At 49.7% G+C, this 26155-nt stretch overlaps 1 protein-coding gene across 5 annotated transcripts in view; it reads right to left on the reverse strand.

Annotated features, from left to right (window-relative positions):
- Positions 1 to 26155, reverse strand: part of OSBPL8 (oxysterol binding protein like 8) — a 2810514-nt gene that overhangs the window by 180256 nt on the left and 2604103 nt on the right. For all 5 annotated transcript variants that reach the window (XM_069629380.1, XM_069629377.1, XM_069629378.1 and 2 more), the window contains one exon: positions 10836 to 10941. In XM_069629380.1, the coding sequence (XP_069485481.1) occupies positions 10836 to 10941 (106 nt within the window). The remainder of the gene's footprint in view (positions 1 to 10835; positions 10942 to 26155) is intronic.

Below are 26155 nucleotides of genomic sequence, written 5' to 3' on the forward strand. Positions count from 1 at the left end.
TACCCATTTTTTTATCCCGAACCCCAAAATAAATATATAATTTAAAAAAACGGAATTTGACTTTTTTTTCGACTTTTTTTCGAAAAAATGACCGACCACCGGGGAAATCTTGTGGGCCGGGGACTTTAACACAGTCTTAGATATGGCCCAGGACCGGGTGGGTGGCAGTCCACGTTCGAACAGCAAGATATCTGGGAAAATACGCTCCATGTTAGAGGTGTGGGGGATAGAGGATGTATGGCAAGTGAGACATCCGGTGGTGCACCAATTTACACACCACTCCGCTCCGCACAACTCAGCGGCACGGTTAGACTTCTTTCTGGCATGCTGGGCGTTCATGGGACAAATTCGGGGGGTTGAAATTTTAGCTCACACCCTCTCAGATCATGCTCTGGTTCTGTTATCCATCCATTTGAGGGGAGGAGCGGGGGCAAGGCCTTCGTGGAGGTTCAAGAGCGATGAGCTTACAGATGCTGTTTTTAGGGGGGAATTGTCGACTGCTTTAGATGCATATTTTTCAGATAATGAAGGGTCAGTGGCTTCTGTAGGCACCCTGTGGGAGGGGTTCAAATGTGTGATACAGGGGCGGGGGGGTGTGCATAGCTAAGGAGATGAGGATCGTAAGACGGGAACTAGCAGAAAAGGAAGAGGAGATACGCCTTTTGCAAGAAGCTGCCCCCATTCCCAACAGGGGGAAATTATACAGAGACTCCAGGAGTTTCACGTTCTTGCTCAGAGGGAGGTTAAATATCTGTGGGACAGGGTGGCCCCTCGTCAGTATGGAGAGGGTCAGGCCCCGGGGCGGTCGCTTGACAGGACCACTCAAGCGCGCGAGCGGGCGAACAGAGTTGTTGTTATCACTGACAAGAGGGGGGAGGACCAGTTCAAGGACGAGAAAATAGTCCTTGAATTACACACATTTTATAGCTGCTTGTACTCGTCCCAGTCACTGGCCACACAGGCAGGAATAGACGCATATCTGGATGAAGTGCGATTATATTGATGCTCTGACGGGCAACAGGAATGGTTGAACAGACCATTGACACCGGAGGAGGTGGTTGGGGCTATCAAGTCAATGCTGGGGGGGGGGGGGGGGGGGAGTCCCCTGGTCCGTACGGCTTTACGGCCGAATTTTACAAATGTTTTGTAGATAAATTGGCACCATACTTATTGCAAGTATATCAACAGGTGGTAATCGAGGGCCGTCTCCCTGGTTGTACTGTTGAAATTGGGGAAACCTGCTGGGGAATGGTCCTCGTATCGTCCGATTTCACTTGTCAACCTCGACAATAAAATATTGGCTGAAGTGTTGGCAGATAGATTGGCGCCGCTGATGCCGACTATAGTTAGGGCCGATCAAGCGGGATTTATCTCGGGGCATTCAACATCGTTTGGGTTGCGAAGAATGTTTGGCCTGATGTCGGCATTACCTAGGGACGAGCCAGTGATGGCGGCCCTACTAGACGCTACCAAAGCATTTGATTCCGTTGAGTGGCCGTTCCTGTTTTCAGTTGTGAGGAGGCTGGGGCTAGGGGACTGGTTTGTTTCCTTAATATCCCTGTTATATAAGGATCCGGTTGCTAGGATTAGAGTGAAAGGACAAACAACCGAGCCCATACCACTTGCACGCGGGACACGCCAGGGATGTCCGCTGTCCCCTCTGTTATTCGCCGTGGCAATAGAGCCATGGGCCCAACGGGTAAAGGAACTGCACATACACCGGGGCCTTCAGCTGCATACCCACCGGGTGGTGATTTCGCTATCCGTGGACTGTTAGGGAGAATTCTCATTCTATGGCTAATTTCCCTTACCTATAGAATACCCAGCAGCTTTGCTGGATTCGAAGGGTTTGTTTTTTTCTCCTGCTAAGAGTGAGACTCTTTTTCCCACTCTTAGGCATTTTTGCTATGTGCGTTCTAGGCTATTTTTGTGTTTAATGTCTATGGGGTTTTTCTTCCCCCCATAGGAACCATCTTTATCCACATGTGTTACGCATCACCCTCCGTGTAGTGACACAGGGGTGTCGTAGCGACCCCCAAACATAGACTCCATACCTTGGGACTGACTACTGTCTCCCAGGGCATATAAAGTCCCCATTGACTTTACTAGTCAATTTTTATGAACTAGACCAGTACAACCCATTTTACTATGGAGGTACTGAGAAGGGTTAATAGGTTTTCCCTGGTGTTCATTTTCGAGAGGGTACCATACAGTCCATCTCTCAAAGGTTTCTGGCTGGTGGCAGTGGTTACTACCGTAAATATTCGACCACGGATATTTCCCTATGGGATTTTCCCATTGTTCGAGGCTACCACATTTTCTGACAGCCTCTAACATACCGCCGATTTATTTTAATATTAACTTTACTCTGGTAGATTTTATTTGGCAGAACTTTAATAAAAAATTATTTCTCGTGTCTTTCTCTAAACTCCAGGTCGGGGATCCTTTGTTCGTCCTTTTGGCGGGCTTCTGCCAAGAAGCCCTCCTTTCGGCACCACTGAGTCTAGGGTGGTTCCATTGTGTGGGAGGGGGAGTAGGACCCTTGGACAGGGTTGCCTCAGCAACCCATGTCGCACTCTATCCTGATAGGCTGGAGGGTCTCCCGCCAAGATGACCACTCCACTGTGTGAGTGACAGCTAGGCTGTATGAATGGGGATATTTTTGCATAAAAGCAGGGTCCTGAGGACTGGAAGAGCAAGACGTCACCACTGGAACTAAGAAGCCGAAGAGGAGAGAAGCCAAAGACATCTGCAACGACTGAACCACTGGTGAAGCCCTTCTGCAGCGTCTCACCACTTTTCTCCACACGACGAGAGAAGATCTTCATCTGAAAGAGCCTTCTTCCCTTGAGCTGGTGGGGCCAACCAGTTTGCCAATCGCCTTCCTCGACCTGCCCTGGTCGAATCGCCAGTACCCTGTACTCTGAGACCGGATAGCCAGGCACCAGTCCACCCAGACTGCTATTTAAAGGAGCGTACCCTTTTATTCATCGGGCAGCACTGCGGCTGGTTTCATCCCTGGGTAGTGCAGTCACTCGAAACTTCCTCCACGACGAGAGCCTCTCTTCCTCTGCTGGATCCCCCGAACTTCAGGAAGTACCAGAAACAACCGCCACCGCAGGAGCCACTTCTTCATTTTAAAGGTACATTGTTCCGCCAGGCCGCCCTTTCTGCGTGGTAGTGCTAAAGGTGTTTTAAATCCTTTACCTACCTGTTGGGTTGGCCGCCCATCTCTTTTAACATTGTCTCTCATCTGCTGCATCTACCTTTTCAAATCGTTCAACCAAAGACTTGACTGCAGCTACAAGAACATTTTTGCTCCTGGGCCCTTGCCCTGTACCACTGACTCTGGCACAGACCTTTTGACTATGGCTAAATTTGTAAGAACTGCCTTCTTTAGATTGCTTCTCAACTAGAACTGTGTTGATGCACCTACTTCTTATAACCACCTTTTTCTTCCCACTTTTAAACCTTGTGAAATGCAATTTTGCTCAGTTTTGATTTAAGTATTCTCTATACTAATGTACTTCCTTGCTTAAACTGGTTCACAAACTTATGGGAAGTGTTGCTAGGGTATAGAAGAAGATATTTCTGTATAACTTGTGCTTTCCCTCCCTTGTGAGAAATTGCTAGAGTACCCCTTGCGTTTGGTTTTCACTGTGCCGTTTTGCTCAGTTTTCACTCTGGTTCACTTGGTCTACAATTTAACTAGGGAGTGTTTTCTTTTCTTTGACTGAATTTAACTTGCTTAATAACTGTGATGAATGTGTTTAACTAGAAGTGTATAAAATAAACATACATATTCTTTTTACTACAAAGCTTTGGTCAGTGTTTCCTTGTGCCATAGTACTGTAGCCCTATGGTGTAAACCCTGAATACTGCTCATCTCCCTCTTGAGATAAGTCTGACTGCTCAGCCACAGCTACCAACTAAATCTTTGTGTTACAGACTGATACCAAAGGGGATTTATTGCTCTCACATGTAGTCCTAATCTTCTGTAGTGCTCCCTAAGGGAACTGCACAGAATTCTGCCTAACACGGACGATATGGTCCTGTTCATTCGTCACCCCGAGGTCAATCTAGACCCGATTATGGAAGATGTCCAGTTGTTCGGAGAACTTTCGGGGCTTAAAGTGAACGCCAGCAAATCGGTCATATTTCCGTTGACAGAGATGACGGCCCGGTTCCACGATAATTGGGGGTTTCAATGGGAACTAGTCAGCACCCGATACCTGGGGATTACGATAGCTAGGGAAGAAGGGGTGGTTTACCGTAGGAACTATCTGGAAGCGCTGGAATTGGCCAAAGCGGCAATGCTCTGGTGGAACTCGCTCCCGCTTAACTTATACAGTAGGATCTCGGTGGTCGAGAGGACCATTCTTCCCAGGTTTCTTTACGTGTTTCTTAATGCTCCTATTCCTGTACCCAAGAAATATTTCCAGGACATTCGTGCTGCTGTAACAAGATTTATTTGGACTGGTAAACAAGCTCGCGTCTCTTGGGAGAGGCTGGTGGCATCTGTTCAGGAGGGAGGGCTCGCCCTGCCGGATTTTGAACTATACTATACGGTGGCACAGGCTAGTTTCCTGCGATATTGGTTCGGGATGGCGGCAGAGCGTCGGCATGTAGAGATAGAAAGGGCGATTGCATCCCCTGCCTTATTACGAGTAGTTATCCTCACAGCACCGGGCCAACCAAGCACGGCTCGAAATATGGTCGCTCTGACTTGCAAGGCTTGGACCCGCCTGGAGCGGAAAACTAGGAAGGAGACAATATAGTCTCTGGAGCTCCCGGTTACGTACATCACGGACATTCCCCTGACTAGCGAAGCGGGTTATATAACTCTGATGAAAAGGTTGGATGTGCTTAAATTCGGGGACCTGTTTCCGAGTGGGAGGTTTATAACTATTGACCAGCTGAAAGAAAGAGGGGTTCTGTCCGCGCTAGATATTTTCTTGTACTTTAGGTTGCGGGTGGTGTTGCAGCGGCTGTTCCCGACCTTCCCTGGGCAACCTCACATTACGGATATGCTGGACAAGTTGATACGGGGGGAGGTGGGGCATCGGGCACTATCTGAACTCTATGCGATGGCCATAAAAAACAGGTCGGTGGCCATGACATCGCCACGGGAACGGTGGGAGCGGACGCTGGGTAGGGAGATTTCTGTGGTCACGTGGGGCAATTGCTGTGAAATGATTAGAAAGGGGGCGATTTGTACTAGATTTAAATTGATCCACTTCAAGTTTCTGCACCAGTACTTTTACTCCCCTGTTAAACTAAAGGAATACTTCCCCCAGAGGTCTGACGCCTGTATTAGGTGCGGGCAAGCCGCAGCAGGGTTTCTTCATATGGCATGGGAATGCGTAGAGTTGCAGCGATATTGGACCCATGTCTTTGGTGTTATCGGGGAAATAGTGGGGAAGCAGTTTGAACTGGATCTTATCATGGCTCTACTGGGGTATACCAGGCAGATCCCTGGCGGGACCAGGAAGCTGATAGTTCTCCTTTAGATCCTGGTTAAACCAAGAGTGGCCATGGGGTGGGCGCCCAGTGGGAAAAGGACATATTGTATTGTAATGATATGGATTCTAGATGGGGTACGATGCAAGGTCAGTGCTGGGGAGATCGTCAGATGTGGGACCCATATACATTATATCTTCTTAAACAGTCGAGTGTTGAGAACACTGACCCTCCATCGTCATAGAATGTTGTATAATGCTCCCCTCAGCAGGAGTGGCTCTCGCCACAGGAGCAGGAGAGCGGGAGCAATGAGCACTTGGGATGACGAGGGCTTGAACATTAAGATGGGTATTGTGCTAACATTCTGGCTGTCCGGTGGTGTCATTCAGGCTCTCATAGGCCCGTGGTTTGAACTGGGGGCGGACCCATTCCGGTGGTTGCTGCCATATCACTGAAATCTGTTATTTGTCACCTTTTCATGCAAATACTGTACCTACTTGCACGAACGGGGGTTTGGGGGGCAATGTTGTTGGATGAATTTGGTTGTTATACGAAATGTCAATAAAGAAAGCTTTAAAAAAAAAGTTTAAGCAGCGGCTCCCCTTCTATTTACAAGATAAAACATGTTGGGAACCCCAAATGTGAGTGCTAACTGGGCATTTCAGATGGCCTAATTCTCACCCACTTTGCTGCATAATGCCCAGAAGGGTCACTTTCTGACCCTTCTGAATACCGTTTTCATGGTACAGGAGTGGTGTGAACATGTGATTGAAAGGAGTCTTGAAAATGGTACATAAAGACGACAAGGTATTTCAGAAATACCTGAAAACACTACAGGTGAATCAGAGTCACCTCCGAGAGGCTGTGCAGCTCCGAAAATCATGGCCTGGCCGGCCACCATGGAGCTATTAGAATGATGTTGATTTGGCGAGACTGCTTGATCTTGCAAATCACTCTGAATCAGCTGAGAGGGCGGGAAGGCGTAAGCCTTCATGCCGTTCCACTGAAGCCAAAATGCGTCGCCCAGGGAGCGGGGGCCCTATCCCTGCCAGGAGGCAAACTCAGGGCACTTCTTCTTGTGCTAGGTGGCAAAGAAATCCACCTGGGGATGACCCCACCTGTTGAAGATCTCCTGAATGATGAGGTCATTTAGCTGCCATTCGCAATTGTCTGCCCCCAACCTGCTGAGCCTGTCTGCCTCCAGGTTGGATTCCCCTGGAAGTGGACTGCCGTGAGGTAGAAGTCGTTTTCCAGGGCCCACTCCCACATGCTGATTGCCAGTCTGCACAGAGGAGGGGATCTGGTGCCTCCCTGCTTGTTGATGTAGTACATGCTGGTCCAGTTGTCTGTCTGGATGAGGACAACCTTGCCCCCGAGAAGTGGTAAGAATGCTCTGAGCGCTAGCCAGATGGCATTCAGATCTAACCAATTGATGTGGTATTCCCGCTCCTGTAGAGTCCAGGTGCCGTGGACAGAGAGATCGTCCAGGGTGGCTCCCCAGCCCTCAAGCGAATAGTCTGTGGTGATGGTGGCTAGCAGGGTGGGCGGCCGAAAGGGCTTGCCTGTCCGTAGGTTGCAGTCCCTGGACCACCATTTTAGGTCCGGGTGGAGAGATGGAGGAACGTTGATCCTCTAGGATTGAGAGCCCCGTTCCTGGTTCCATGAGGCCGTGAAGTGCAGCTGAATCCTCCTCATCCTCAGTCTCGTGTGTAGGGCGGCTAATAGGACCGCCGCCAAGAGACCCAGGAGATGCTGGTACCACCAAGCCGAGGTCACCTCTCTGCTGAGGAAGTGGGCGGTGGCCCTCTTGATGGTCAAGATCTTGTCCTCCGACGGAAATACCTTCTCAAAGCACGTGTCCCAGATGAGGCCCAAGAATGTCAGTCTGCGTGGGCTGCAGCTGCGACTTCTTGAGATTGAGCGAGAAGCCCAGATCGTGCAGCGTGTTTATAAGGGCATGGGAAGAGTGGTGAACCGCTTCCGGAGATGTAGCCCTGACGAGCCAGTAGTCAAGGTATGGGTAAATATGGAGGCCCTGCGCTCTGAGGAGGGCAGCCACTGTATTCATGAGCCTGGTAAAGACTTTGAGGGTCGATTTGAGGCCAAAAGGAAGGACCTTGTATTGAAAATGGTAGCCCATGATCCTGAACCGAAGGAAAGAACAATGGGGCTGCCAAAGCGGGACGTGTAGGTACGCGTCCTTCAGATCCAGGGAGCACATCCAGTCTCCCAACACAATGTCTCCGCTATAAAAGCTGGCGTAACCATCTTGAATTTCTGCAGGGGTAAGGAGAGGTTGAGGGTGGAAAGGTCCAGCACAACTCTCAGGCCTGCCTGGTTCTTCTTCTGAAAGGCATTAATCCTGGAGTAAAAGCCCAAGTCTTGCTGGGAGGCTGGGACTTCCTCCACTGCCTGGCTCTCGACGAACGACAGGATCTCCGCCAGAAGAGTTGCTGTCCCAACTTGAGGTAGTGGAGGGGAGGAGAGGCTGGGATGGGTAGGTGGTACCCCGTGGATACTACGGAGAGGATCCAGGGGTCAGTGAAATTCTGGCGCCAAAAATGTGCATGGAGAGCAAGCCTGCCCCCCACTGGAGACACGGGGACCCGAAGGGACGTGTCATACCTTCTTTCCCTCGGAGGCTGCTGTGGAGGAGGGGGACTGGAAAAAGCCCTTAACCCCCCACCTTTTGTAGCTTGTCCCGGTTCTGAGACGGCGAGCGGTCAGGCTGCCTGGATCACCGTTCCCAGAAACCGCTGAACCCTCCGTACGTACGCCCCCTGTCGGAGCATGCTGCTGTGACTGGGTGTACGACTTGGGCGTGGTCTTTGTCAAGATGGATGAAGACTTGACCGTTTGTGAGCTGTTTTTCTACTTGTCCAGCTCTTTGTCAGTGGAGGAGTGGAAGAGGTCTCCCCCCTCGAATGGCAGAACTTATATGCGTTGCTGGATGCCTGGGTTGAATTTCCTTGCCCGGAACCAGGCGGTCCTTCTCATGTCCGTGGCGATACAGATGGCACGGCCAGAGGTGTCAATATGGGCCACAGTGGATTCCATGAGGTCCTGCGCCACCAGCTTGGCCTCAGCCAGCCCCGCCTTAATACGTGATTGGCTCTGTGTAGGGAGTTCCGGGAGGAAGTCTGCAATTTCCCGCCATAACCTTTGGTTAGCGCCAGCAAGCATGGCATCGGGATGGGCCTGATGAAGATTCAAGGATGCGTTGGAATACAGCTTTTTCCCGTAAGCCTCCAAGATCTTCTGCCTAGCAGCGTCGCAGAGGAGGAGGCTGAGGACGACTGCGGCTTGGAGTATAGTGATGCCACAGCGATCACCGAGGAGTGTGGCTGAGGGTGGGCCGATAGCAAGAATGTATCCCCCTCCATCTGCCTGTACTTGGCGTCCAGGCGTCGATTGACCGGCTGGACTGAGTAGGGCTTGAGCCAACCCTTCTTGGCCAGGGAGACTACATCGGTTTGCAGTGGAATCCCCGTTTTGGCAGATGGGCGTTGCGTGAGGACTTCAGCCAGAACCCCCTTCTGCCGGCTGTTCAACCTCAGGTTGGGGTAGGCCCAGGTACTCCGCCAGCCCTGCAAGACGTTTGTGGAAGGCCCTGACTGAGGATGGCGTGTCCGGATCCTCCTCCTCATCCGTATCCTGTGGATCAGGAGGATCCTGTGGAGGTGGAGGAGTAGCTGGAGCCGGAGGCTGAGGTATAGTGACTGCAGCCGGAGGCTGAGGAGGAAGCGGAGGCTGGTACAGAACCACCTGAGGAATCGGCTGGGGGACCAGAGGCAGCGGCTGCGTTGGGACCGGGGGTGCTGGCAGAGGAGCGTGTGGTGCTGCTAGCATCGTAAGGAGGACTTCCCTGATGCCATCCTTGAGGATAACCCCCATGTGAGGCGACTGAGCCCGAGGAACCTCTCGAAGAACCCCTCTTCACTGGCCGGAGAGGTGGTAGGGGATACTGACGGGGTAGCCGGGAGCTGCTGGAGCCGCTGCATACCCTGCCCGTATAGACGCAGTGGGAAGCTGCCCTGTGCATAAGAAGGATAGGCTGTCGGGCACGCACCTGGTTGAGGCCAGTCCCACCTTGACACTCGTTCTTCACCGAACTACTGGAATGGCGTCAGACGGGTGCCTCTGTCTGGCACGGCTGCCATTTTGTTGAGCTGCCTGCCACGTGCCTGCCACGTGTTGCTCGGCTCGCTGGGCCTAACCTCCTCCAAGACTCTTGCTTGTGGATCACAAGACTTACCCTGCTCCTCAGGCCTAGACCAGGTAGGTGTGACACCCTCGACCCGGGGGTCGGTAGAGCTACGTTTAGGCACCCCCTCAGACGTATTGCTGATACTAGGGAGTAGCCCTTCGGCCATATTGCCGGTACAAGGGCAGAGCCTCTCGGATGACAATCCAGTATAAGAACCTTCCGGTCCCTCAACACTGCCACCGGGAGGATCCAAGGATCCCTCGGACCGAAGGCTTGTAGCTGCAGCAGCCTCGGTGCACGTGTTGGTACAAGGACCAGAACGGACCCTCTCGCGTGGGAGAGTCCTTGGGAAGGAGCCTCCTTTGCAGGGTGCGATGGAAAATAGCAGCACTACCTTGGGCCTGGCTCAGTGTTTCACAAAGTTCTTCAGGTCCTCTGGAGGCCACTTCTGGAAGAGCTCCCTCCACCTGGCTGGTCTGTTCTTCAGCGATTTCAATGACAGCGAGCCACACGCTGTACAAGCTTGCCAACCGTGGTCTGGGCTAACGCAACGTAGGAAGAGGGCGTGGGAAGTTGGGAAGAGCCTGTTGCAGGATGGACACCTGCTGAACCCTGTGGTAGTCGACATGCGCCGAGGAGGAGCGTGACACCTGAGGACCGAGTACCTAAATAAGAAGAAAGACAAAAAAAGACAAAGAGAAGTAGTATCCGCGCGTGGAATTACATGGCCGAAGCTAAACCCAGGAGCGCTGTTGAATTCAGCCTGTTCCTGTCGACGCGGAAAAGGGGACAGAGGTGTTGCGCCTGAGGGCGGAGTCAGGGCAGCGTATGCTCCCAGGGCCACACCCCCGCGCGCCTCTAAATTTAAAGGGGAAGAAGGTTTTTTCTGGTGAAAAAGGTTCTGTCTCCCGTCCATTGCAAGGGACGCCCATGCAGTATGGATGAAGGGGGAAGGGACGCAAGAGTACGATATGGAATTCTGCAGGTCTCCTAAAGAGGGAATTAGTTGGGTATTACTTAACAATCGTACAACAACATTTTTTAAAGCTTAGCTCTAGTTTAAAGCTATCTGAACACTTTTTAGCACTTATTGGCCATACTGCTAACAATACAGATTCTTCAGCATGACAATATGATGGATTTGATGGGAAGAAAATCTATAGCCCACCTTCACTCCCAGATGAGTCCTGATTATCTAGTTCTGGTGACGAAAAGCCACTTTCCCCTTTCTTCTGTTGAGTGTTAGGCTTCCTCTTGATTTTCGGAACGCTTACCTGCAAGGGGAACATTGATCACACTTTTACCGGCACACACCAACACATGCATCTGGACATTTCATTAAATGAAACACTTCAGAGAGCAAGAGAATATAGCAAACACAAACCCCCTTTCTGAAAGAAAGTGTTTTATGCATTCATTGCATGCATTTTAACCGATAATAAAAAGGCCAATCGATTTACAACATGAATAGAATTTCATCAAACATCCATGAATTCCAATTTACATAAAACCATTTTTAATTTGCACGTCAAACAGTCTTTTACACCAGCCACACATGCATTACATTTTAACAGTACCTATGAATACAGAAATCTGGAGCTTGCAGGCATCAGCCCCCACAATAACAAACACATTTGCCTACTCAAGCACACCACACACCTATCTAAAATGGAACTTTCGAGAATCCAAGACAAAAGTCTTACTTCAAATGTTAAGATGAATAACTCTGAACATCTCATTAACAAGCATTATGATGCATATCTTGAGCAGTGGCTAGACTCTCCCGGTCAGAGATGACTGTCCAACATGTAATTTAAGTAAGTTACCCACTTTCACCATGCTCATCACTTGAATGAGCGGAAATTACCAAAAAGCTACAGTTACTAGTACATTATCCTGGAACACGAGCCAATCACAGGTAGTAAAAGTGACAAGAATATCATGTGCACCACTCCTTCCCCCCTCCACCTTAAAAAACCCAGGTAATCTGCATTTCTGGGAAGTGCAACAGCATAGCAATTAATCACAAGCCTTACACCCCATCTCTTGTACATAGATGAATAAGGAAACTTGAACGCGCTTGGCAAAAAGCCCTAAAGTCTATAGCCCAAATTCAATGAGCAATAAAAAAAACACAAAATACTGTTTATGATCCATACAGTACTTGGCAACCCATCCTGAACTGCCACTAATTTGAGCCCATCCAAAGCTCTCGCTAACAGTTTCTAAGTGTAAACAACAAAAGGCTATATCCCAACACCGAACCTATTGCCTATCCAAGCCCCCACCCTTGGCATTGTCCATTTCATCCATTCGGCCACTAACTATGGAAGACAGCATGTTTAATTTTACTGACCAAGTTCATGCAAAAATGTATTCCTCACCTGCTTCACATATCTGACAGAAAAAATAATGGCCTATCTAGAAAATCCTAACAGGGCACTACATAATGTGTCCCTAGTCACTGGGGCCCTCTCAATCTCCCTGAAATCTGCAATCTTGCCTATCCTAAAGAAACTGATATTGCCCCAACCGCCTTCCAGTTATTTTCTGATTTTCTCCCACCCTTTCAAGGTAAAATTGTGCAAAATAGCAGTGATGAAACAGCTGTAGGACTACAGTGAATTAAACACCTTATTAAATGATCAGCAATTAAGCGTCTGCCCAGAAAAATATGGTAAACAACCCATGGCAATTGTCCCCTTTGATCAAACTGGATGGTGTATCACTCCATTCTTAAGACTCACCTCACATAACATAGATGGGAGAGCCCTCAAATGGAGTGCATCCTTACTCAAAGACCGTCCCGCCAGGGTGAGATGGAGCCAATTCTTGTCCAAATCAATGGCCCTTATGTGTGGTGTGACAAAGGGCTCATCACCAAGGCTCTTTAATGTGTACGCTTGGCCTTAACTGACATTCTATACCATTTCAACATTGACTTCACATTTAGGCGGATGGCATACGACAAAATAATAGTCCAACTCATGGCCACCCAGAAAACCTGATAAATATATTCACCTGCCTCTCTGCCTCCCAAGCCTGGATATTTGAGAGTCCACGCCACCTGAATCCAGGAAGGAGGAAATTCTCCTAAGCTACCAGTCCATGCTGCCTGAATCCCAAGGTTATGGCCTAGTGACTTAAGTCCAGTCCCTATGCCAGTCAAAAAACAATTGCTAGTAATTTCAGAACAAAAGGTCTAATTTATTGATATTGATCTTTTATTTTTATCGCGCTCATACACAAGTGTTTCAGAGCGCGGGAAGGGGAACAGGGGAGAACAAAAACAATGATCTTACTAGGCCCAGTGACATTGAGAACGCGCAAGACCACATTGCCTCTTTGGTAAGCCAATGCCTCTACCCCCTTAATGCACCCAGTACGTTCCTCCCTTTTCTAGAAATGCATCTCAAAATCGAAGTAACACAGTCACGGAGCATGTCGAGATTGGATTATTGTAATAGACTGCTACTGAGTCACCAAAAAAACAATATCCCTTACCTCCATTACATCTAAAGCAGGGGCAGTACAACCCATTTCCAACCCGACGTATGGACCATGTCATGGGGGCACTAAAAAACCTACATTAGCTACTTGTACACGCCTGTATTGACTTTAAAGTGCTGTGTATCACTAGAGAAACAGAATAGAACTCTATCCCCAAACACATCTTTGACTGTATAACCAAATACACACCCACAAGACACCTACGGGGTCCAGCAGGCATAACCCACCCACATTCAATAGAAAAATAGGTGAGACAAGAACCATTTCTTCAGCAGGCCCTTAACTTTAGAAAGCTCTCCCATTCTGAAGGAAAGTAGAACTAAACCAACCGAAATCCAGGAAAAAGTTAAAACCCTTTTGCGTAACAGCATCCACTGATTTGGCAAATGATCCTGTATTTCCCGATCCACTGTATGCACTAAATGTCTTATCATAAAGCTGCTCAACGAAGTTTTAAAAAACTGTCATGCGATCAAGATTGGAATATGCTGTTTATGTGCAGAACTGTGAATGACTTGAATTTTGTGCTAGTTTTCCTTTACTAGTCTATTACTTTTTCCTATGCCCATGTTCCCACCCTCACTGCCTCTTTTACCCCGGACCCAATCCTGTTTTCTTTGTACAAATTGGTGTATTACAAAACACCAAATAAATATATTGCCTATAATAATCCTGTGATATATGCAAGTACTCAATATTTCCAAACCTCTTTTCTATAAGTTATAATTATGTCTGGTCAATGATGCCCCAATGGCACCCTAGTACACTTAGTAAATGTATCTGCCATTCCTTATTAGATACAAATGGTAGAGTACATGTTCAGTTAAGGAACCAGATCATTTAGTTGAAAATGCCAAATGTACACTAAGCCTACGAGGCAACATGGTATATACAATAAAACAATTTTTAAAAGAGTATGTTAGTCACTACAGTGAGTAACTATTAATTACTCTTACGTCCCGTCCCCTTTCCCCCATACTCCATGGGCGATTACAACTGAATGTAGCCTCAGGGTGGAGAGGAGACTCTCCCTAAGCAAACAGGTTACTTAGAATCGCCTGTCCAAAGGCTGCGTCTGACTTGAAGCTGGCATCCAAACAGTAATGCTTAGAAAAAGCCGAAGGGGTCGCCCAGGTGGCAGCTCTGCTGATGACCTGCCACGGAACTTGTTGTTGGAATGCAATGGCTGTGTCCTTGGCTCTGACAGCGTAGGTGTGCATGTTAGCCGGCAGCGGCTTGTGCTGCCCCTCGTAGGCCTCCTTGATGGCCGAAACCATCCACCGTGCAATAGAGGCCTTGGATGCCTGATACCCGGGCCTGGATCCCCCAAAGGCGACAGAGCGTCCGACTTGCGGAAGCCCTTGGTCCTGTTCAGATATAATTTCAGAGCGCAGCTGACATCCAGACATTGCAAGACCCTCTGAGCCTCATCCTTGGGGTCAGCAACAAACATCTGTAAGACTATTTCCTCCTTTAGATGGAAAGCGGAGGGTACCTTAGCTAGGAACGCGGGGTGTGTCCGCAGTACCACCTTATCCCTGTGAAAAGTGGTATAAGGTTCTGAGGCCACCAGAACCTGGCTAACACTGACTCTGCTGGCATAGGTGAGTCCCACCAACAAAGCTGTTTTAATGGTGACCAGTCTGATGTCTGCGGACGCTGTTGGCTCGAGGGGCTTGTGCGCCAAGGCGCCCAACACCACATTGAGGTCCCACACGGGGTGTGGCTTCTTGATGGGCAGGTAGAGCCAGGACAGGTACGCCAAATGTCTCCTGACTATCGGGTTGGAAGAGAAGATCTCCTCCTTCAAATTTCTGTAGGCCCCTATGGCTGCCAGTGTTAGGGAGAATTCTCATTCTATGGCTAATTTCCCTTACCTGTAGAGTCCCCCAGCAGCTTTGCTGGATTTGAAGGGTTTTGTTTTCCTCCTGCTAAGAGTGAGACTCTTTTTTCCACTCTTAGACAGATTGCTGGTGTGTGTTGCAGGCTATTTTTGTGTTTAATGTCTATTGGGTTTTTCTCACCCTCATAGGAACCGTCTTTATACATGTGTGTTACACAGCCTCCTGAGTGCAGTAACACAGGGGTGTCATAGTGGCCCCCAAACATAGACTACATACCCTTGGACTGACTACTGTCTCCCAGGGCATGTAAAGTCCCCACTGACTTTACTAGTCAAAAGTTATGAACTAAACCAGTACAAACCATCTTACAGTGGAAGTACTGAAAAGGGTTAATCATTTTTCCCTTGTGTTCATTTTCGAGAGGGTACCGTACAGTCACTCTCTCAAAAGTTTCTGGCTGGTGGCAGTGGTTACTACCATAAATATTCGACCGCGAATATGGATTTTCCCATTGTTCGAGGCAACCACTTTTACTGACAGCCTCTAATGAACCGCCAGTTTATATTTTTATTAACTTTAATCCGGTTGTTTTTTTTTGCCAGAACTTTAATAATATTTCTTTCTCGTGTCTTTCTCTGAGATCCTAACCCAGGTCGGGGATCCTTTGTTCATCCTTTTGGCGGGCTTCTGCCAAGAAGCCCTCCTCTCGGCGCCACTGCATCTGGACTAGACCCATTGTGTGGGAGGGGGAGTAGGCACCTTGGATAGGGTCGCCTAAGCAACCCAAGTCACACTCTGCCTCTGCCCCCAATCGCCTTCCATGACCTGCCTTGGTCGAATTGCCAGTGCCCTGCACTCGGAGACCGGATGGCCAGGCACCCGTCCACCATGACCGCGATTTAAAGGAGGGTACCTTTTAATCTATTTCGGCATCACCGCGGCTGGCTTCTTCCCTGGGCAGTGCAGTAACTCGAACCTTCCTCCACGACGAGAGCCTCTCTTCCTCTGCTGGACAACATGAACTGCAGGAACTGCCAGGAACCACTGCCACCACAGGAGCCGCTTCCACTGTTTCATGTACATTGTTCCGCCAGGCCTCCCATTTCGAGGGGTACTGGTGAAAGGTGTTTTAAATCCTTTACCTATCTCCTGCGTTGGCCACCCCGATCGACTAACATTATATTTTACCTTCTGCACCCTGCTTTTGAATCGTTAAACCAAAGACTTGACTGCAGCTACTAGAACAGTTTGATCCTGGGCACATTGCCCTGTACCACTAACTCTGGCACAGGCCTATTGACTTTGGCTAAATCTTTTACAATTGCCTTCACTAGATTGCTTTTCACCCTCAATTGTGTTGGCGCACCAAGAACTCTTATAACCACTCTTCCTTCCCGCTTAAGTATTGCTGAAGTGCCATTTTGCTCGGTTTTCACCTATGTATGACTATTGCTAAAGTCTACCTTGCCTAATTTGTTCACAATCCACTTGGGAAGTGTTGCTCGTGTGTTTAAGAGGTTAAATCTGTATAACTTGTCCTTTCCCTCCCTTTTGAGAAATTACTAGAGTGCCATTTTTGCTTGGTTGACCCTGTGCCATTTTGCTCAGTTTTCACTCTGGCTAAACTGGTCTATAATTTAAATAGGGAGTTGTGTATACTTTTCTTGACTGTTTTAACTTGCTTTGATAATTGTGATTTATGTGTTGAACTAGAAGTGTGTAAAAAAAAAAAATATATATTATTTTTAATACAAAGCTTTGGTCAGTGTTTCCTTGTACCATAGTACTGTAGTCCTAATGTGTAAACCCTGAATACTGCTCATCTCCCTTTTGAAATAAGTCTGACTGCCCAGCCACATCTACCAACTAAATCTTTGTGGTACAGACTGATACCAAAGGGGATTTCTTTGCATATACCTGTAGTCTTAATCTGCTGTAGTGCTCCCCAAGGGAACTGCAGTGGATTCTGCCAAACAGCCAGATATGTGCGGCATGTGTCTACCTGTAGGACTGAGTGCGCAAGTTGTGCCGAGAAGGAGAGCACATCATCCAGCGTGCACGTAAGGGGTCGATCTCCTTAGAGTCCACCCAATGACAGAACCTAGTCCATTTACTCTTGTATTGGCTCCTGGTAGCCCTGCTCCTGGCGCCCTGAATGATTTCCAGGTTAGCCTGTGATGGGCTCAGGTGCTTGAGCGTGACTTGCTCAGGAACCACGCTGCAAGGACTACCTTCTGTGGAGTGGGGTGGGGTGGATGACCCTGCCCCCCTGCTGGGCCAGAAGATGAGCTGGCCCAAACAGAAGATGACTGGGCTGTCTCGCCGGCCACCATGGAGCTATCAGAATGATGCTGAGATGACAAGATTCCTTTATCTTGCGGATCACCCTGTGGACCAGGGTTGTGGAATACGAGGGAGCGGAGACCCTGCCACTGCCAGGATGCGAACTGTTGGCACTTCCTGTTGTCCCAGGAGGTAAACAGATGCACTCGAGGATGCCCTCCACTAGCTGAAGAACTCCAGCAGCACCTGGTTGTTCAATTGCCACTCTTAATTGTCCAATCCCAGTCTGCTGAGCCTGTCCGCCTCCAAGTTGGACTCACCCAGAAGGTGGACGGCCGTGAGGTAGATGTTGTTCTCCAGGGCCCATTCCCATATGCTGACCGCTAGGCTGCACAGTGGCGGGGACCTGGTACCCCCTGCTTGTTGACATAGTACATGCTGGTGGAGATGTCGGTCTAGATAAGGATGATTTTGCAGACAATGATCGGAAGGAAAGCCTTGAGCGCTAGCCAGATGGCCTTCAGCTCCTGTCAGTTGATATGAGACTACTGCTCCTGCCAGGTCCAGACTCCATGGATGCTGTGGCAGCCCAGAGTGGCCCTCAGCCTTCCAGGGAGGAGTCCGTAGTGATGGTGACATGCGGGCCCGGCGGCCTGAAGGGCTTGCACGTCCGCAGGTTGCAGTCCCGGTACCACCATGCGAGGTTCGAGTGGAGAGAAGGAGGGATGCTGCCGGCTCCGCTTGGAAGCCCTTCTCCTGATTCCATGAGGCTGCGAAGTGCAGCTGTAATCTTCTCATCCTGAGTCTCGTGTGGAGCACGGCCAGTAGAACCACTGCCATGATACCTAATAAGTGTTGGTACCACCAGGCCGAGGTCACTGCTCTGATAAGGAAGTGAGCAGTGGCTCACCTGATGGCCGTGACCTTATCCTTCGAGGGAAAGGCTCTCCTGGAGTGTGTTCATAGGCACGGAGGAAATGTGGATAACTGCCTCCGGAGATATTGCCCTGACGAGCCAGTCGTCCAGGTATGGGTAGACGTGGTGGTCCCAGGCCCTGAGGAGGGCTGCCACTGCATTTATGAGACTGGTAAATAAACTGGGGGCCGAGTTGAGGCCAAAGGGTAGCACCTTGTATTGGAAATGGCAGCCCATGATACTGAAGCGCAGGAAGACGCAATGTGGTTGCCAAATCGGGATGTGTAGATAATTGTCCTTCAGATCCAGGGAGCACATCCAGTCTCCCCTGTCTAATGTCTCCGCAATGAGTGCTGGCCTATCCATCTTGATTATTTGAATGGGCAGGGAGAGGTTGAGGGTGGATAGGTCCGACACAACTCTCAGGCCAGCATGGTACTTCTTTTGTACTATGGAGGCTGGGACTTCTTCCACTGCCTTGCTCCTGACGAGCAACCGAATTTCCGCCAACAGATTTGCTGTCCCAATCTGTGGGAGTGGAGAGGAGGAGGGAGGAGAGGGAGGGACGGTAGGCGGTACCCCGAGAATACTACAGAGGATCCAGGGGTCCGAGGAGTTCTGGCGCTAAAAATGTAAGTGAAAGGCAAGCCTGCCCCCCACTGAAGACACGTGGACCCGGAGGGACGGGTCATGCTTTCTTTACCTCTGAGGCTGCTGCGCAGGAAGGGGACTGGAAAAAGCCCTTGCAACCACTCCCCCCACCCCCCGTTTGTTGATTACGCTGGTTCTGACTCGGAGAACAGTCAGGCTGCCTTGACCTGCATTCCTGGAAGCTCCGGAACCCGCCGAACGCCCGCCCCTTTTCGGAGCGTTGATGCGACTGGGTGTACGCCTTGGGCGTGGCCTTTGTTAGGATAAAGACTTTGCAGTTAGCAAGCTGTTCTTTTTATCCAATTCCTCATCGGTGGTAGAGTTAAAGAGGTCACTACCCTCGAATGGAAGGTCCAATATGCATTCCTGACATCAGGGTTAAACTTAGTAGCCCGAAGCCAGGCAGTCCTTCTCATGTCCATGGCAATGCATATAGCCTGGCCAGAGGTATCGATGTAGGCCACAGTGGACTCCATGATGTCCCGCGCCACCAGTTTGGCCTCTGCTAGCCCCGCCTTAAAGAGTGCTTGGCTCTGAACCAGAAGTTCTGACAGGAAGTCAGCCATTTCCTGCCAAAGCCTCTGGTTAACAGCTGCCAGCATGGCATCAGCGTTGGACTGATGCAGGTGCAGCGAGACGTTGGAATCCAGCTTCTTCCCGTACGCCTCAGAGATCTTCTCCTCCTTGCCCAGCAGTGCCGTGGACGAGGTGGTAGAGGACGACCAAGGCTTCGAGTAGAGTGATTCTGCAGCAATCACCAAAGAGTGAGGTTGAGGATGAGCCAACAGCAAAAGTAGATCCCCCCCTGCATCTGCCTATATTTAGCGTCAAGGCGCCGATTGACAGGCTGGGCCGTGTGTGGCTTGAGTCACCCCTTCTTGGCCAAGGCAACAATGTCCTCCTGCATCGGGATCCCTGTTCTATTAGGGGGACATAGAGTGAAGACTTCTGCCAAAACCCCTTCTCCGGCTGTTTGACCTCCAGCCGAGGAAGCCCCAAATATTCTGTCAAACCTGCAAGTCGTTCGTGGAAGGCCTTGGCTGACTATGGCGTGTCTGGGTCCTCCTCCGCATCTGTGTCCACGAGGGTGTCCGGCTGGTTCCGGGGTGGGAGGAGGAGTACTGGGTGCTGTGGGCTGCGGTGTAGGAACTGGAGCTGGTGGCTGTTGCAGAGGCTGGTGCGGAACCGCCTATATTGTGTGAGATAGAGGAGCCGGAATTGAAGCAGCCCGCTGTGTGGCTGCACTGGTGCCTGTGGCGCCGCAGACATAGGAGGAATGACTATGGGCGTCGGTGGAGTGGCCAGAGGGAGCATGTCCCTGATAGCATCCTGAAGGATGGCCACCATCTGAGGAGTTCGCATCAGCGATAGGAACCTTTTGAAGAACCTGTCTTCGGAGGCTGAAAAGGTGGCAGGTGATATTGACGGAGTGGCTGGCGGCTGCTGGGGCCGGAGTGCATTCTGCCTCGTTTGCAGGGGAACCGTTCCTAGGAGTGGCATCGAACGAGCAGCCATGTTATCTGGTGCAGCAGCCATTTTGTCGAACTGCGTGCCACGTGCCTGTTAGGCAGAATCCTGTGCAGTGCCCTTAGGGACCACTGCACACAAGACTAAAAGTGGTAATACAAGTTCACTTTTGGTACAAGCCTGTACTACACTTTTAAAGTGGTAGCAGTAGCGGAGCAGCCAGACTTATCTCAAGAGCAAATGAGCAGTAGTAGAGATTACACAAAGGACTACAATTACTGTGACTCAAGCAAACACTGACACTGGTTTTTGGTTAAAAAGTAAAAGTACATTTATTTTTAGGCCATCTGTTCGCAAAACACTTCACTTCTATTAAATTAAAACCACACTTCAAATACACTACACACAACCAATTACCCTTGTGCAGAACAATCCAAGGTAAGTACCTTTGGTTTTGACAGACTGGTGTTATAAACAAAAGACGTTACCGGGGGTACATATGCGATCACTTTTTGACAGTAATAACAGTTCGGTCTTACTAAAGATAAGCATATCCATGGGAAGAAATGTTACCGAGTTAAAACACACTTCGCACACGAATTAACACAAGAGAGTTAGGGTTAAAAATCATAGGCAATACTTTTGTCAAGGCAGATAGAATCAGGAGACACTTTCTAACATGAAGATAAAAGTCAAAAGGCCTGCTCCAGTGTCAATGGGACAGGGGTCCTGTTGTTGAGGATCACAAGGTTAGCTCAGTTCAAGATTCGAGTTTGCCAGGAGTACTTAGATATTGTCAAACAGAGGAAGCAAAAGTTATAAGAGGGAAGGAAGACAAGGGCAAGCCTTGGTTGAGGAGAAAAGGGTTCACCCCTATTCCTTGGGTCGGACACAGTACCTTATTTGGCTGAAGCAAGCTGGTGCCACGGCACTTGTTCCTGCAGACTCATGGTTCCTGGAGCTTCAGTCGAGGTGACAAGAAGGAGGACGTCTGGAGCAATCTGCACTACCCATGGATGAGGCCAGCAGCAGCGAAACAACAGCGAATTAAAGGTGTGCTCCTTTAAATCAGGAGAGGCTCTTCAGATGGCTACACGGACCACTACAGCAGGGTGCAGCGATTTCGTCTAAGAAGAGGATCCTCTGGCTGATGAAGATGAGCTGGTTGATCCCACCAAGCTCAAGGGAAGAAGACTCCGGACTGGATCTTCTCTTGTCGTTGAAGGGTAGATAGCTCAGGACTGCAGCAGGGCTCCACCGGGACTCGATAGTTGCAGCAGCCGTCTTCTCCGCTTCTCGTCGGTTCCTTGCAGTTCCAGTGGCGACTCTGACTTCCAGCCCAAGAGTCCTGCCTTTTATGTGAACATCCCCCATTCACACAGCCTGGCTGTCAATCACACAGCAGGGGGGTTGTCCGTCCTGGACAACCCCTCCAGCGAATGGACACAAAGTCCACAAAGCGCAACTTGGGTCTCCAAAGAGACCCTGTGCAGGGGGTTACTACACCCCTCCCTCACATTCAGCCCACCTAGACACCCAGACGCCAAAGGAGGGCTTCTGGACAGAAGCCCGCCAAAGGTCGGCGAACAAAGAAGGCAAACCAGGTTTGCCGCGCAAAGTAAAACACAAGAAGGACATTAACAAAAAGAAATGGCGACTAAACCCGACCGGAGCCAAACTAAAAAGTATTTGGTCAAGCGGGCATATGTTCGAGGCTAATATAATAGCCTAAAACAGTACCACGTTCATATAGTATAATCGAGGTAGAAAAGTTAGGGTAGATACCACTGCCACCAGCCTAGTCTAAATGTTAAGAGAGCAAAACAAAGCTCAAAGAGGCACAGACAGAAAGGGGTAGGAATTAAACCCTTTCCAGTACTCCATGTAAGATGGGCTGTACTGGGTCTGTAAATTAAAGTGACTATATAAAGTTAATGGCAACTTTACCTGTTTCTGGGGAACAGTAGTCAGTCCCAGAAAAATTGAATCATTGGGAAGTCTTTAGAGACAACCCTGTGTTACTGCACTGAAGGTGCTGTGTAACACACACCCACACACAACAAGTTGGGTTCATGGAGTGGTGTGCTCCAGAGCCCAAGATCACACAACAAGTAGAAATACACATGGCAAAACACATGTAAGAGTGGGAAGAAGGTTCACACTCTTACCAAGTGGAAAAGATAAACTCCAGAAATCCAGCAAAGCTACTGGGGGACTCACTAGGTGGGGGAAATTAGCCATAGAATGACAATTCTCCCTAACAGTGCCGAAGTCGTGGTGCTTGGCTCCCCGGCCTGGCCCCCTCCAAGACTCTTGGCAGTGGAGCATGAGACCTACCCTGCACCTCAGGCCGGGGCCTGCAAGGCGTATTGCCGGTAGTGCTGCATGCAGGCGCCCCCTCGGACATTAGACCGGTACTAGAGCGTTGCCCCTCGGGTGTATACCCGGTAAAAGAACCTTGCGGTCCCTCAGCACTGTGCATGGAAGGATATGATGGCCGGTAGCTGGACTAGCCTCGGTACGTGTGCTGGTGCGAGGACCAGAAAGGTTCCTTGCGCTCAGCGTTTCCTTAGGGAGGAGTCGCCCTTACGGGGTGCGATGTAAAACAGCGGCCCTCCTTTGGGCCTCAATCTCTGTCTGACGAAGTCCTTCAGGTCCTCTGGAGGCGACCTTTCAAAGAGCTCCCTCCATCGAGCTAGCCGGTTCTTCAATGCGCGTGGAGTAACTGCGTCACAAGCGGTACACCCTTCCCAGCCGTGGTCAGGGCCAAGGCAGCGGAGGCAAAGAGCGTGAGGATCGGATGTAGGGAAAAGCCCCTTGCAGGCTGGACACCTGCTGAAGTCGACATGCGCTGGCGAGTGGCGTGGCGCCGGAGGACCAAGTATCTGATTGACAAAAAGAAGACAAAAAGATAAAACAAAGTATCCGGGGAAGAGTGCGTGGTATTAGTTGGCCGAAGCCAAACCCAGCATCGCTGGTGAAATCGGCCCGTTCCCGTCAACGTGGAAAAGGGGACTGTGGAGTGGCGCTGGTGGGCAGAGCAAGGGGAGGCCATGCTCCCAGGAGAGCACCCCCGCACGCCTCTAAATGTAAAGGGCTAGAAGGTTTTTTATGGTGAAAAAGGTTCCATCTCCCGTCCCTAGCGAGGGACACCAATGCAGTATGGAGGAAAGGGGACGGGAGTCTGGATGCAGGCCAACAGAGAAGTGGAGTTGCACGGGAGACAGTGGCAATGCCCCCAAATGAAGGAAGACCCCAGGAACAACCTGAAGAGCCTCCCGAACCCAGTGGAGGAAACAAGTGTAACGCGGGAAACGGTAAGGGTGTAAAGTTGGAAAAGGAATGCAAATTGATATGAAAATAATGATACAAATAATCTTCCTCGTGGTAGTACTTGGCAGGGGAGTGAACCAAGTGGGCCAAGCATTAGAAGGATAAAGGCAAGGGTTTGGAACCCAAGCAAGGCAAGGGTTTGAGACCGAACCAGCATGAAGCAATTACCAGAAGGAGTCACCCTCTAGACAGTAGGTAAGAGAGCCCACTGGCCACCAGAGAAGGGTCTGGGACCCTGTCTGCAACCGCAGTGGGGAAGACAAGCCCACTGGCCACTAGTCCACTGTAATAGAGGAAAAGAAGATATCACTGGTCATATAAGAAGGGTCTGGGACCCCAACAGAAAGACATTAAAGCTCAGAGGCAATATTCCTGACTATAGTGGCAGAGATTTGGGACATTGTTGAACGCTAGGCAAAAAGGCAAAGTGTGCAGCAACCTGGAACACTGAGGAAAGATGCTATCAAGTAATGCCAGGAGAAGGCAGTCATTCTCCTGGTAGCAAAGCAAAAGTCGTAAGAGAGGCACCAGGGGAAGGGAATCATTCCTCCTGGCTTTGTGTTGAACTCTGCCAAAAGCTATCAAGACAAGGGAAGCAGCCAGGCGAAGGATGTATTGGAAGTTGTGCAGAACCACACGAGGAGAAGAGAACCATTCTCCTCGAGAGAACGTTGCGTAAAGCTTTCAAACCTGCAAACCAGGGGAAGGGGATCATTCCCCATGGGTATTTTTGTTTTGAAGGAACATTCGGTTAAAGACCATTCAAGAAACAGGAGAAAGGAGCTACTCTCCTTAAAAAGGAACTTTGTTAGTTGACTCTTTAGTTCTGTGGTGTGAGGGATAGAAGTAGGTTTTGACAAAGTACAGTGGATTGTACATTGACAGACATTGTGACGGAACCTTTTAGCATTCATTTTGAGGCAGGGAAACCCCTCTTAGAAGTTAGGGATAGTGGTTGGGAAAGAAATCCGATACAAATGGACGTTCCCATTCGGTTTACTATTCGAGTCGGAGGGCAAGCAAAGAAGAGTGACCTCCAGTGAGGAAGGACTCCATATAATGGGCACACAAACAGAGGAAGCAGTCGTGAGCGATCCCAGGATGAAAGGAGACATAAATAGGAGGCTGAGAGGATGGGAAGTAGTACGACAAAAAAAGAAACCCAAAGGCTGGGGGAATGCAGGGAAGCCCGCAGGAGACAACTAAAGATACACAACCGGATCAGACAGGACAGCCTCTTGATCGTAGAGGGAGGAGGATGAACAGCTAGATGAACCTCGGAACTTCACATAGTAAGCAGCCCGGCGGGGGATCCTGAAGGGACACCGTCCAGGTCTAAGGATGAAGCGGGGTTTAGGACTCCCCACGCAGTTCATCCCGTGTTATGCGAGGGCAAGGAGCGATAGGCGCAACGCCCTAGCAACCATAGGTGCCTGGGCCCTCCACGGGATCAATGTTAAATGTTTTGTTCATAGTTGGGGGGAATCGAGGGGTTGGGGGGTGAATGGAGGGGGGGATGATACCGGAAGAAGGTTGGGATCATTACGAGCGGGTTTGTGGCTCAAGTTTCTGAATAGAAGGGATGGGGAAGCTTAGAATTGTTTCACTAAATGTAAGGGGGCTGAACTCACCGGTGAAAAGGAAGAAAATGGAGGCTCTGGTAAGAAGGGAGAAGGCGGACATATTGCTCCTCCAGGAGACACATATTAAGGCGCAGGACAAAAATAAAGTACATCTTAGAGGGTACACGATATGGGCACAGGCGAATGCAGGGGACAAAAGGGCAGGAGTGATGATTGCAGTAAAAGGGGGACTGGTAGCAAACCTCTTAGATACCCGAGTCGATAGGGAAGGGAGGTTCGCTTTTGCTAATTTCTCAATAGAGGGATATAGGCTAACCCTAGCGACTGTCTACTCACCGAACACGGGGCAGGATGCATTCCTCGGAGATACCTTGGGGAAACTAGAGGATTTTGCAAAGGGTGAGGTAATTCTGGGGGGTGACCTGAACTTGGCATGGCAACCCCAATTGGATAGAAGTGCGGGAGGAACGCATTAGCAGGGGACCCCATCCAAACAACTTAGGCAAAGGATGGAGCATTTGGCACTACGTGATGCCTGGAAGGAATTGAAGGGACATGATAGCGGATTCACGTACTATTTGCATGTGGATGGCACAATGTCGAGGATTAACTATTTCTGGGTATCGGTGGGACTGGTGGGAAGGATCAAGGGTATAGAAAAGGGAGCAATAGCACTATCAGATCATGCCCCGCTCTGGATCGATATTCAGACTCCTGGAAGGGGAATAGGTCTCTGGAGATGGAGATTGCCATCCGACATCCTAGCGGACCAGGTGATGGGGGAGGCAGTTGGGGACAAAATTAAAGAATTCTTTGAAATAAATGACAATGTATTGTTGGGGTCTGTCTGGGAAGCCTTTAAGGCAGTGATACGGGGTCACATAATAGCACTAAAAGCCTC

The sequence above is a fragment of the Ambystoma mexicanum genome, chromosome 12 (genome assembly GCF_040938575.1).
Source record: "Ambystoma mexicanum isolate Mex_15411 chromosome 12, UKY_AmexF1_1, whole genome shotgun sequence".
In the NCBI taxonomy this organism is placed as follows: domain Eukaryota; kingdom Metazoa; phylum Chordata; class Amphibia; order Caudata; family Ambystomatidae; genus Ambystoma; species Ambystoma mexicanum.